We start from the raw sequence: 14401 nt of genomic DNA on the forward strand, positions 1-14401 counted from the left end.
GTTAGCTACAACAGTCCTGGTACAGACACCAGAGCTAACGTTAGCGACAATAGTCCTGGTACAGACACCAGTGTTAACGTTAGCTACAACAGTCCTGGTACAGACACCAGAGCTAACCTTTGCTACAACAGTCCTGGTACAGACTAAAGAGCTAATGTTAGCTCCAACAGTCGTGATTCAGACTCCAGAGCTAACATTAGCCACAATATTTCTAGTTCAGACTTCAGAGCTAACATTAGCTACCACAGTCTTGGTTCAGACACCAGAGCCAAAGTTAGCTACAATAGTCCTGGTAATAAACCAGACAACACGGTTCAGAGACCAAAAAGTCTTCAAAGGTTGAACATAATTGCTCTAGTTGTACTGTGAGTTTGTAACTGATGAAAAATGTGGATTAATAAAAATGAATGTTTTGTTCCTTAACTGTATGTCTGGTCTGTTTGACTCTTTATCTTCCGATAGAACAACAAACACGATGCTAAAATCTTCAGCGCTCTGTCCAAAGATTAAACCTTGACCTAGGGACAGCGCTGACCTTAAAGCTTCCTGTCGACCTTTCACTTTGACCGACTTCCCCTGGTCACCACTGAGCCCGGAGAGGCTCTTTGTGCCGACTGACACGGACCCAGTTTTTTGGGGAGCAGAGCAGGGGTGGGGCTGTGGGTGTCTGTGGTGGGGGTTGGGACAGTGCACTGGAGGAACACTGGAGGTGAGTTGTGCACAGTTCTGTCGGTCAGTGCGTTTGCATACACCGTTGAGCAGACTAGGATGGTCACCTGGTCTACTGCACAAGGACATACTGATGAAAATGATGTCCTTGTGGTTTATTAGTTAGCTGTAGGGAAGTTATCTCTAAGGTGAGAAAATGTTAAAGCTAGTAACCCTTTTACAGCCCGACGGGCTTGGTACTGTACCTTGTTATTTGGTTGACAGGACTTGTCTGTGACTTGTAGATTAAAGCTGTGAAGGATGTAGTGTGTCGTCCAGTTTGGCTTTGAATGAATGTATATAAAGTCAAAATGTGTCAAGCGTGTATTTCTAAAGCTAAAACATTTACCCTAAAACCGAACATTTTTTTTTTACAGGAGTGTTTTCCAAATGATCTGATTTTTGGGATTTATTTTTAAAATAAATAAACAGTTTAAATTGAAGATTTTTCTACAGTCGTTAGCGCAAAGTCTGAAGCATTTCTGCTCACATGTATGTAACTCTTGTAAGTGGAAATAAAAAAATTAAGAAATTTACTGTTTTAAAAAAAGGTCCCTTATGTAAGAATACTATTTTAAAAAAAATGTTAAAAGAAAGAAATTGAACAGCTGAAAATCCAAGATGTTTCTACAGAGACCTGGGTTGAAGTCTCCTCTACTCTCCATTCATTCTCCTCTTTGTCTTTAGCAACAACACAAACAGACACATTCACTGAGCTGGACTCAGATTCAGGTCTTAACATGTTGACCTTTTTTTTCTCTCTCTCTCTTTTTTTTTTTTTTTTTTTTTTTTTTAGAAATGTAGTGAATCAGCTGAAACGAGTGAAATCACTGTCGGGACACTAGAAGTTTAACACAACCAGAACAGCAACGGGTGTTTTATTGTTGCTACAGAACAAACACGGAGTTTTCTAAATGCGGCCGATGTTTGTTTACGGCAGCACTGAAAACAAACTTCAAAAGCAGCTAAGATTGGTTTTCTCTCACTCTGTGTTTTTGTGTCCTTTTCTCAGACTGAAGTCTGGGACACGGAGCAGCGGCCGGTGCTCGCTACAGCCCTCAGCCTCGAACAGCGAGTGGGGCCAGGAAAAGGGAGAGAGGAATGCGAGTCTGCTGATGGTTGCTCCAGGCTCAGAGGAAGGTCGGGACAGAGAGAGAGAGGGAGAGGGAGAGAGCACCAGAGAGAGAGGGAAGGGGAGGGGGGAGGATTTAATGAAGGGAACGGCAAAGGGAGGGAGGCAGGGAGCGATGGGGGAGAGAGGGAGAAGAGGGAGGGGGGGGGGGGGGTTGAGGCAGACAGCTTGGCCCCTCAGCTCTTTGGGAAGACTCACAGGCTGCTCTGGAAAACACAGGATGTGGGCATGCAGGCGGGGAAAGAACGAGCTTAGACATTCCCCCCGCCAACCCCTCCCTCCTAACCGCCTCACACACACACAAACGCACACACAGACACACACACACACACACACAATTCCATTTTATCTCCGTCTCAGTTAACCCTTTCCTGCCTCGCTGCGACTCGATGCCGGCCTAGTTCTGGCCGTTTGTCACAGCTGGCATTCAGCAGTAAAGACTGATGGTTTTAAATGTCACCTAAAATATGGAAAACGGTTTTTATAATTAAGATATGGTTTTCTTTTCGTATTTTTAATGTAGTTTGTTTTTATAATACTAAGAGGAAAAATATACAAAAAATTAAAAAAAAATCTTAGAAACTATGGAAAATAAAGTAGAGAAAAGGGGAATTTCATTAAAAAAAAATCAACAGAAAATTCATTTGGAATATACTACTATAAAAGCATAGCAGTATTTTATCTGTTTATCTGCATATGCTGCCCTCTGCTGATATTTTCTCTTTTTTCCTTTGGTGCTCATGTTTACCAGTACAAACGGACACAGTGTGTTGCCAGTTTGGTAAATTATTCAAGAGAGGTATTTTAATTTATGAATCTCTAAATAAAGCCATACTGAAAGCAGTTTTAATATAAGAGTTTGGATATTTTCATTCTGTAATAACATGAGACTAAACACTGTTGGGGTGTAGAGCCTAACATATCAATGCACACTACGTAGAAGAATGTCCTGCTGTGACAAACCGTCGACACTTATGTACATCATTCTCTAGTGAGAAATTATTCACATTATTATTTCAAATGCTTAAGTTTCACTTCTTTGTTTTAGGCTCAGAAACAGATTTTGACCAAGAATTTGAATAAATCATTTCAAATGTTTAAGTTTCACTTCTTTGTTTTAGGCTCAGAAACAGATTTTGACCAAGAATTTGAATAAATCGAAATAAGAAAAATATTATAGCACCCCCAGGAGGAGACAGAGGGGATAAACACGTAACACCATGTTTGGTCAGTCCCAGCTTTGGTCAAGGGAGGGCATGGTTACACCCTGGATAGTTATCCAGTCCATCACACAGTCACATGTAGAGACAAACTAGCATTCACACTAGCATTCACACTAGCATTCACACCTGTGGTCAGTTTGGTGTGAACAGTTAAGCTAATCTGCATGTGTTTGGACTGTGAGACGAAACTGAAGCAACCGGAGAAAACACACAGCCCACATACAGGGAGACCATCAGTTACCGCTGGTGAACTTCCTGTAAGGCACTAGCACCAACCACTGTGGCCTCGTGTTTACCAACACTAATATAGAATTCCTACATAAACTAGCTTGAAGGCTATGCATTGCGACATTTGCGAGGGAAATCAGATTCATCAGAAAAAATGTTATAAAAATGTTCAATTCAACCTCAGAAGTCAGAATTGTCCGCCCTGAAAAAGGGAACACCTGGTGTTGTTAGCCCCCTTCAGGTCGGTAGAAGGTATTACCTCAGCTTTGTACATTCGAATCAGGCCCTGGTTCACTTTGGCCCAAGACGGAACGGCACTGATGTTCCACAGCTGATTGGAGTGTTCAGCGAACGGACCGGTCTTCATCTGCAAAAGTGAAAAGAGGAGACTTCATTTAAAGGTGCAACGCCAAAACATTCAGTTCATATTTCGGGATTTCCAAGCTTCAGTCAATTCAAAATAAAAAAACCCCAAGAACAGGTTTCCCGCTGATAGTCAGGCTTTTCTAGGAAGAAATTCAGGTTAGTTCACCACCCACTCACCTATACCGGTGTTAACAAACAAAAGTATTGTTTCTAACCCACAAAACACTGTGGTGTGCCGGTTGACTGTCGCCCTTGTTTGTGAGTTTGTGTCGATGACATCAGTCTGAACAAAAGACTCCAACAACCAATGACCTTAAAAAACACATCTGAACGTTGCGATAAAGGCAGCAGTGGATCAACAACTGCTGTTTTCCATTATGTTAAATAAGTGATTTTCTCGACGGACTCCGTTATAGGAGGGTGAGTGGTTCACAGAGCAACACACACGTCCCTGTACGAGAACACTGTCAGTGAACTAAAGCTGCAGACACATTTTCACTGCGTCCAGGCCTAAAACGTTGTTTTTGCTTCATTGTGCCTGTGCTGGCAGCCATGTTGTCAGTCAGCCTGAGCCTCCGTGACTCAGGCTGATTCCCGGCACAGAATGCTCTCACTGCACAGTCAGCTCCGACCATGTGTCCGTAACTGACACAACCAGAAATATCACTTTAAAGCAGCAACAACCAGTGCATTTAGTTGTTACCAGAGCCGTTTGGTCCTAATGCCTGCTAACCGTATACATATGTATGTAAATATATATATATATAAATATATGCAAATGTACGGTTCGGCAATTCCCCATCAGCTTTTTGCCTCTCATAACAACGGTGAAAGCAGACGATGTTTACATTTCTCTCCTTTTACATCGATTCCTCTCGCTTCCTGGAATAATCGACAACAGTTGGAACAAAAGGCTAGAATTAGCAGAGAGAGTGTGTTCGCGTCCAGACTGGGATTCAAACAAACGCTGAAGAACGGAGACTGATAAAAACAAATGTTTGAGTGTCTGCGCGCATGAACTAAGGCAGGACGAGCGACTTTTTTTCCCACCATTTTCTCCCAGGAGGCATTGGAACTCAAACCCAGACCCTGGGGCATCAATCTAACAACCCTCTCCTTTTTTTTTTCCATCCCCCCGTCCACCAGCCTCCCCCGCAGCCCTCCTCCTCCTTCTTATCCCCTCCAACCCCCTCCCACACACTCACTCACACACACACACACACACACACACAGACACACATACAACTCAGAGCTGGAGACACTTTCCAGGGCCTCACATGAGAACACATGGGGGAAGGGCATGGCGGAGGGAGGAAAAGGGGGAGGAGACAGACCGTAGTCCCTGGAGGAAGGAGTGATTCACAGCAGCATGTGGTGAAGGAAGTGACTCATGTTCGGGACGACGCACGCACACACAACACACGCACACTAGAGCCTTGTGTGAGAATTAAAAAAAGCACAGCAGTCAAAGTATCCGTATGTGCGTGTCAGTGTGTGCAGCGCAAGAAAGTACTTTAAGGGCAGTCGGAGGAACAGTCAACAGGAGAGGGAACGGCATGGAGGTGGAAATCAAACTCGAGCTCTTTGTGTTAGAATAAAGACAATAAGTGCGAACGATTATTTTAATAAACCAGAACCAGATCCCGTTGGTTTGAGCCTTTTATGTCGCGTGGCTCAGAACTGTTTTTTCACTGGCTTTCCTGTAGATGGCAGTCATGATCCCACCCAAAGTCAGCCCTCAGAGCAGGGGCCACTGACAACGCCGGCAGTTGCTGACTACATCCCTCTTCAGACAATAGAACCTATGAACAAATCTAACTTGGGCTTTAACCTAACGTAACGTTTGTCTAATCTTAATCTAAACCCTCCTCTAATTCCAAGCCCGATATGAAATTAAGACTAAAAAAATAAAAAATGCAAAATGTGACCACATGGACAGTGTCTGCACAATAGAAGTGCTTGAAACAGTGTCCCCACCAGAACAGCTATACCAGCTTTAGCTGTGGGCAGGACACAAAAGGTTCGCTTCTCCTTTACAGGAGGCAAGAATGGACTGACCAGAGACAAGCTGCGATGGAAGTACATTTTCTGGTTGGGGTGAACTACATAAAACCAGTTACTTTTCCAATGCTTCTGTATATTATTTGTTAACCAACAAGCCTGGTTATCTTACTTGCTAACAGCAAAGCAACCTAGCCGGGAAAAAACCCATTCTATCTGAACCTCTCTCAGATGAACCTCACGTCTAAAGCAGCGGTCCCCAACCCCTTTTATCTCGTGGACCACTTGGCCCCTAGTGGCCAGGATTGCAAACATCAAGTCATCTTGACAGTACTACATCCTGTTTATACTGCTATCGAGTGACTGTTGAGGCTCAGAAAACCTAAAAAATAAAACACATTTTAGATGTTATCCTATTAGTACAGTAGTCCCTCGCTATTTCGCAGTTCATCTTTTCGCAGATTCACGACTTTGCGGGTTTTTGAAAACTATATATATTAAATATACTCTATCCCAGATTTGGATCTGCAAGAGATGTCACAGGAATGGGACGACGATATGGATCGATCGGTCCAGTTTTGCAACAAAATTGACGACGCCGTGACTGCCTACAAGCTACTCTTCGACTAACTGCCGATCACAATGTTTTTGCAGCCTCACAAAAAAGAGCCGGTTCTACTACTACGGATACATGCAGGCCTTGGACCCTATCTACCGCGATAAACGAGGAACCACTGTATCGGAGTCTGATGGGGTATTATTTTAAAAAAGGATTAATTGCAGACTTATCTTTAAAGAAAGAAAGAAAATGAAAATAAATGGATTCTCTTTAAATGAAGTAAATGATGCCCAATGCAAGATGACTCACGGACTCGCACACTACTGCTCCTGAGTGTGATTTTTTTACCCGTCAGCTCTCTAAAACACACAGGATCCCTACGTATTTACCAACTGTTCCTACTGGTAACAGCTACGTCAGGCGTTTTGCATTTCTCCCTCTTTGTTTTGATAGGTAGTTTGTATAAATACATATCACTGCCACGTCATCATCTCCGTTATTGTGCTCATTATATTTCTTTGCCTGTTGCAGACCAGGGCAAAGTCTGACCCGAGGGCCAGGTACGGCCTGTTGGGCTTTCTAATCCGGTCCACCAAACACTGGTACAAGATCTGGTAAAGACTGATGTCCATCCATCTGTTTGACACATTATAACCAACTGACTAATTTATATTGTTGACAGTTTTGGCTTATTTTATTTAAATTATTTTAAACAGCATTCCATAGCCAACCAATACTGTACCACATACTGTAACTCACTGAGTCCAGCAGTGGTTTCACTGCTTCCTTCCACTGCACAATATCTGGCCTGATGTCTGTGATTCAGACCTAGCGTTAACATCTGTCCTGGATGATCCAATCACATGTAAACAGCAACAAGTCTGACTCTTCGCACCTGGCTGCCAACTACATCCCGGCTAAGTCTCCCATCAACATGATACGTAATCTGGCTTCACCTGTGCTTGGATCGAAAACACACTGACATCACGTCTGTTCACAAGACCAAAAAAAATACATGTTTTTCTCAAGAATAGCTGCGCCATTGTCTTTGTGTGGGAGTCTTCGTGTGTACACAGAGAGAGTAAAATAGAGCTCTGAGACTTTACCTCCGAGCGAAAAAAAAGAAGGAACAAATCATGTGACCGCCAGTGTTTGTATTATGCTGGAGGCTCTGAACAGATCAACACATGAGCTCTGAGAAGTGTAGGTCAGAGTAAGTCAGAGGACGTCAACTGAGAGGAGGCGGAGCCTTTAGGCGTCCTAAGGACAGATTGTGTTCATTCATGCTCAGGAATGTGGACGCATGCGTCCTCACAGCACCTCTGAGTGTAGTTTCTGTGAGAGTAGATTTGAGGACACATTAAGAGCAGATTAGAACAGGACCTTCAGACCTGGAGTGATGGCGTCACCAAACCAGGACGGAGAAGATCCGAAGAACGTCAAACCTCTGAGAATACTGAGAATACTGAGAATCACGATACCAAGTTTGGTTGGATGCCAACTTACAACAGACAAAAACACCCAAACACATCTTGTTTGGTAGAGTCTACAGGAGGAGTCATCATTTAAGTTTAACTGGGGCCAAATGTTTTTTCAAGCCAAAAAAACCCCAAATAAACCTGTATAGACTACAGAACTGTCAATAAGTCATTTCTTTTACATTTACATTGTGAAGAAAGAATCTGTGAACTTATCATGTGAAAGAATCACTCTCAGCTCGTTCGTTTATCTGGGGTCGCCATGGTGATAACATGACCTGACATAGTGATTTGGTACTTTATGCCTGATATTATACTGTATTTCCTGCATGGCAGTAATGAATCCTATGATGAACTGAACATGCTGTTAAGGCTCCTTCAATCCAATAATATAATAAATTAATAAATACGCGGGCTGCTCGACTTACGTCGGCGTTCCATTCCTACATAGCAACGTAACTAAGATTTCGTCGTAAGGCAGAACTCACACAGTGTACCTATGTTACTCATGTAAGCTAACACAATGCTAACATCATAAACTAGGACATAAAAACATCAGAAGAGTTTGACTCATGCCTGCAAGCCATAATGAAGGGCAAAAAGTTCCCCAAAAAAACAACATAAACGACAGAAAGTGAATGCAGCACAGTCCAACGTATGGCCAACGACAAACCTCCTCCTCCTAAGACTTTTCACTTTAAGCAAGTACTACTGTTACGTTATCTAAGAGCTATGTAATAATTCTATTCTGATCTGATTCTATTATTCTTATCGAAGCGAGTCTGTTCTATCCTTTCAGAGTCTTTCTCATATCAAGAATTGACCACAAACACTGGATATTTATTTCAGCACCAAGCGCTGTCCCCCGACTTCATATGTGAAGTAGGTCATAATGTTGCATGTTTATAGGTCTGAAACGTTTTTTTTTAAATAATAAAATTCTTAACATTATTTAAAACGGAATGGAATTTATTTATTTTATTATGATGTAAATTTTAGTGACCCAGGTACTATTGTTACTACTGTTGCAAAGTCCTGAGACTTAAAAACCTGCAGGCGTTTCTGTTTTCCTAAATGCTTGAAAAATGACATACATTACACAAACTTTACATTTAAAGATGAAGAACCTCTGCCTAATTATCCTGAATGTGTTTTTAAAAATAGTTTTTGTGGTCAGGAGCCAAGAAGCATTTCCGCAGTCTCTCATCCACTGTGAGAACTTCGCACAAAAAATAATACACTTCCGGTTTCCTGTTTAGATTTTTAAAAGTAGTAAAAAAAAAAAAAAAAAAAAAAAAAAAAAAAAATCACAAAAAAGAAAAAAAAAAAGTTATTTTATAAAAGGCTATAATGAAAAAGATTATAAAAAGTTATTTTATAAAAGGCTATAATGAGCTCATCAAGCATCAAAAGTCTCCGCCCTGAACAAATCACAGGACGTTTATCGTGCTGATACGTCCCAGGATCACTTCACTAAAACAGTTCCAGTAAAGGAGACACACTGGAGGAGAGAACGAAGGGGGAGAAAGGTTGAGCAACAATGGAAATGATGGAGACTGTGTGGACGACCTTCAAACAGTGTCTGTCCATCAGTGTGTGGACTAGAGCGAGAGACAGAGGGGTCAAACAGGAGGACAGGAGGAGGAGGAAAAAGGAGGAGGTTCATGTGAGTGGGAAGAAGGAAAAGGATGTTGCCGCTCCACCAACGTCCCCCACCCCACTTTCCTCCCCTCCTTTTCCTCCCAAAAACAAAGCACGGCGTTCCTGCTCTGGCTATGACCCACAGAATCCGTTTCACCTTTTCCCCTCTGTCTTCCTGTTCCTGAGCAGGAAAAGAAAAAATCCCTATTCTGGGGTCAAACTACAACAGGACATACAGTATTGACTGTAGGTGAAGAAAACTGTTCTCAGCAGTGTTTGGACGGACGTCCTCAATGTTGGGAAAAAAATGTAAAAAATTTTTAAATAATAAAGATGTGATGAGACCGTAAAATTATTTTTTTTAAATAATAAAGATGTGATGAGACAAAGTCAACGTCAAAATAATTCTTCAACTCTTCTGTAAATAAACACAATCATACATGAAAACAACAGCAAATGTCTTAGGACTAAAGGTTCCCAATCTATTTTCCTGATTCTGTAAATAGGACTATGTGGAAATAAAATACTGTTCTTGGAGCCAGAAAGGTTAAAAATCTCTTTTTTGCCTTTCCTCACAGTAACATGTTACTGTATTGTATTATTGTAGTCTTTTTGTGTAGAATAGAAAAAATAGAATGAATAGAAAACCATTATATTTGGTTTGAAATAGTCAGATTATTAATGAATATTTCCAACCTCATTGATGAACTTAATGCACTCCAGAAACATGTAGTCATGGTGGTGCTCGTTCACCGCCCTCTCATCCACAAAGTGCCGCGGCTCCAGCGTCGGGTGATCTGAAGGGAGATGGAGATGCAAGTCAGTGTGCTTACCACAAGATGTCACTGTTTACCTTTAGATTAAAAGAGGCGACGCTTGCAAGACACGTGAATATGTATGTTTGTGTGCGTGTGTGTGCTTATGTGCGTGTTATCCCTGTGCAGCTATGATTGATGGGACATTTCTTTAAGGAATGACTATTTTTGGCGGGATACTCTGTCCATGTCCCTTTGCAAGAAGGCATTTAGAGGTTCAAGATTTAGTTTGGAGTTAGAATTCTAGTCAAGCCCGTAGAAAAAAAAAAACACCAAATACATATAGTTATCAACAACCGCTCATGTTAGCGACATTTCCTCCACAATAGATCATAAACTTCAGTGGTTGATTTGAACCACAGTTTGTATTATCAGTCCGACATTTCCTCCACAAACATTATTATTACAATAGATCATAAACTTCAATGGTTGATTTGAACCACAGTTTGTATTATGTAAAACCTCACACCTTTGATGCCTAATCATCTGAGATCTCTCGTTAATCCCATCAATGCTTCTTACCTACTAACTGCGAGCTGCCCCATATGAAGGGCAAGAACTGGAAGTCGTCCAGTCCCCACACACCCTGACTACCGGCAGGTTCCATCCTGTAGGTTTTCTGCAGCTTCCTCATCACTTCCAGATATCTGTAACAACAGGCGAGGACAGGAGAGTGGTTCCTGACAAACAACAGTTTGGTGGAACAAAAGACCGGATGGAAACATCTAGCAGCTGAGGTTCACCTGTCAAACACCTTAAAGACCATGGCCAGCTGATCCTCCACTGTGAGAGCTCCCACCTTACAGAGGCAGCAGAGGAACGCAGCGAAGGCAGCTTCGTGACCTGAGTACACACACAAACACACAAACAAATGTTTTTATATTTTCTTAGCACTTCACTTACCTTAACTTCAATAAATATGCCCTGACTCTAATCAGATTGGATTCTATTCCTTATTTATTCTCCCTTCACATGCTTTAATAGCTACGTCCAGTTCAGACATTACTGGCCACGTTGTACCAGGTGTGCCTCATTTTGAGCATGATTGTTAAAGAATGCATCCATTGGGGGGCAGTGGTGAGTTTATTTCTGGGTTGGTATGTGTTTCTATGGTAATGGAAAATGGTGGAGGACGTGGTGGTAATGTTCCTGCTCAGACTGAAGTCTGCTGTCTTCTTCTTGCTTGTCTTTTTATGGGTGTATGTGAACGATACTACACAACATCGTCTCCAGGAAAAGAATGGAAGACACGCATCATTTTGGGGGGGGGGAAACAATAGTATTTCCCTCCAAAAATATATATCTCCATAAGTAGATCCACAGCACCTACACGCACGTAGTAATGGTACATCTGGGACAGAATAACTCCGACTCTTTCCGGAAACAACAATGGCTGTGTTTTTTTTTTTAAATCTTTTTGAATGAACAACCTTTTGAAGTAGAGGTGAAATCAGGAGTGTGAAAGTAGGCCACTCTGTGCAGTACAGGAACACGTGGCGATACACAGTACTGGGAGCAGCTGCTGCTGCTCAAATAACCCCCAATTAAAATCAGTCAAGGTCACACTTCAGCAAGAAACCCCGGGTTTTTGAGACTCCACACAGAGACGTTCCTCTGCACTGATGGAGCCGTGGTCCTGGAGCTGTTCAGAACGAGCACAGAGCCACTGTGCCCCAGTAATGATGAAAAAAAAAACCCAGCTATAACAAACTCTCGTACGGTACTTACAGTAACATTTCCATTCACTTCTACAACACCATCCCTCTGTTCAATTCTACCATTTCTTCCTGTCACAGTGAGGACTTTTAAACCATTTTAACAGCAATCATCTCATTGGCTCAAATCCAAACCGTTAATGAACATAATGAAGATACAGCTCTGGCTTATTTGTAGATATTTTGCTATTGTTTTCTACATTTGAGGTCAATCTTGAGTTTGTCATCTTTAGCTCAAGTCATTTTATATTATTGTATTATTTATCGTTTTGTCTATTTTGTTACCAGTTTTATCCCTTACTGTTCCTTGCTGGTTTTTAGTTGTTTGTTTACACTGTATTTGGGCTTTAACTTTTTGGTTTCCAACAGAAACTGGTTTGACCTGAATTAGATACATGAACTAAATACATGAGTTAAAATGCAGTGCATCTGCATAAAACTTCACTACCACTATCAAAAGATCTCCAGTTGACCATCGGCTATTTTTACATTGTGAGATCTAAGATCTCCAGTTGGCCATCGGCTATTTTTACATTGTGAGATCCTGCTCATTTTAATAGTTTTAGTTTAAAAGAGTTTTGATGTAAAATTAAATATTTTTAAATCATGTCAGCCGACTTCTGAGTTTCCTGATGAATCAATGCAGCCTAAATAAACATATTTTGGAGAGAGTTACAGTGGAAGAGCAGTAGAAGGTGTTACCTGTTCCGTAGTCTATCCTGGTGGAGTTTCCCACAGACTCTTTAAGATAAACCGCTATTTCTGCAGATGCTGCACCTTTGTCAGCAGGGAGCACCGCTGAGACCAGGGCCTCTGCTTCCTGCTCACACACAGACAAATGTAAGACCAGCTGCCTTAACAGGAGTCATCAGTGGGTGAGTTTCAGAAAGTGTGTGTATACTGACCTGATCTAGTTTGCTGTACCAGGTTCTGTAGGCTTTATTACCGAAGCGTGACGGCTGATCGATAGGAGGCGTCTCGTCAATCCACCGCTCTAGGGTCGCCAAGAGTTTGAGTAGCTTCTCCACTGTCTGTGGCAAGATGAGCGATTCAGCAACACGGACGCAACAGGTAAAACAACAAGCTGTCGAATGCCATAAAATAACTAAGAAGTAATCACATCAATATCATTGTAACACTGAAAAAGATCAAATGTTTGATTTAAAAGAAGAGGAAAACTCTCAAAGTTTTAACCTTTGTTTTCTTGTTTCTGTCACATTTGTGTCACCGTTGTGAAACAGTAACTCTTCAACACCAAAGTCCATAAGTTTGAGTAATTCTGTTCAATCAAACTTGATGATGACCAACTCTGAAGTCACATTATAACAGCTTTGAACAGATGGACAGCAGCTGCTGCTGCTTCCTAACCAAACCTAAACTTATGTGTAACATGGAGGAAAGTCAGGCATCTGATCTCTGTGGAATTTGTTATGGGAGATAACAACACATATTTTCATCTCCTCTTTTATTCCATTGTTCTTGGGACTTTTTGACTAACATGCAAAGAAAGGAGCCCTTGAAAGGCTTCTGATGGGAAGACCATACACACCTCAGACACGTGATAGTCACATGTCAGCTTCTTTCTCTTCACACTCTCATTCAGGGCCATGATGAAGCCCATGTAGTCAGCATATGCCTGTGGAAAAGCGCAATTCTTTAGTCACAGTCAAAAAAAATAATCATTAAAGAATCGTGGATAATAGAGATGTTTAGTGTAACACACAGCTTCATCAGCATTTATAATCTCTTAACCCACCCGTTTTCCTTTGGGTCTAGGGGACCCAGTGGCTGATAATATGCCTTGGTGTGTGTGTGTGTGTGTGTGCACTGGTCGCTGGGTGTTTACAAGAAATGAAAAAACAACGGGATGGGTAAAAGGGCGGAGTGGGGGAGTGACGAGTCATTGTTAACAAAAGAATTGCATGAAGTCTAACTGTTAATTTTTTTTTTTTTTAAATATCATACGAAATATTATAATAGCCATAAAGAATTGGTTTTCAAACTACGGTACATGTACCACTGGTGGTACTTGGGCTCCCCCTAGTGGTACAAAGGGGCTCTGACTCCTGATTATCTGATGTGCACATGCATGTGTGTGTCTGGTTTCAGACGTGAACACTCGTACCAGTTGTAATGCAATACAGTACAGAGTACTGTACAGAGTTCTTTGGTATATAGTCTAATAACTTTTATGAGGAATACATTTTCTTGTTTACCTTTGTATTTGTTCTTGAAGGCCTAGCATATAATACTTAGAGTCTGTAGCTGCAGGTAAAAGGTGTTAAAATGTTTGAGAATCACAATCAAGCAGTTAAGCTATCTGTAACTCTAAGTTTGGCAGTAAATTAGAGTATAATAACAGCAGGATTGTACATGTAAAACGAGGGGGTTGAAAATGGCTCAAGACACACAGGGGTGCTCACAAAAAGTTTCGGTTGTGAATACTCTGGTCCTAAACGTGAAGATTTAACAGTTTGACCAATTCAGTGCTTTAGTTTTTGCTATGATGGACTACAGAAATACACACAAACACTC

The 14401-nt window shown here is 41.5% G+C and overlaps 1 protein-coding gene across 2 annotated transcripts in view; it reads right to left on the reverse strand.

The window, feature by feature from the left end:
* ptpa (protein phosphatase 2 phosphatase activator) overlaps positions 1-14401 on the reverse strand; it is a 17940-nt gene that overhangs the window by 1516 nt on the left and 2023 nt on the right. For both annotated transcript variants that reach the window (XM_008324453.3, XM_008324452.3), the window contains exons 3-9: positions 13416-13502; positions 12772-12897; positions 12569-12686; positions 10895-10994; positions 10674-10798; positions 10033-10133; positions 3551-3658 (exon numbers count right to left, since the gene is read on the reverse strand). In XM_008324453.3, the coding sequence (XP_008322675.1) occupies positions 3551-3658; positions 10033-10133; positions 10674-10798; positions 10895-10994; positions 12569-12686; positions 12772-12897; positions 13416-13502 (765 nt within the window). The remainder of the gene's footprint in view (positions 1-3550; positions 3659-10032; positions 10134-10673; positions 10799-10894; positions 10995-12568; positions 12687-12771; positions 12898-13415; positions 13503-14401) is intronic.

Source organism: Cynoglossus semilaevis, chromosome 14, assembly GCF_000523025.1.
Source record: "Cynoglossus semilaevis isolate Cse_v1.0 chromosome 14, Cse_v1.0, whole genome shotgun sequence".
Lineage (NCBI taxonomy): Eukaryota > Metazoa > Chordata > Actinopteri > Pleuronectiformes > Cynoglossidae > Cynoglossus > Cynoglossus semilaevis.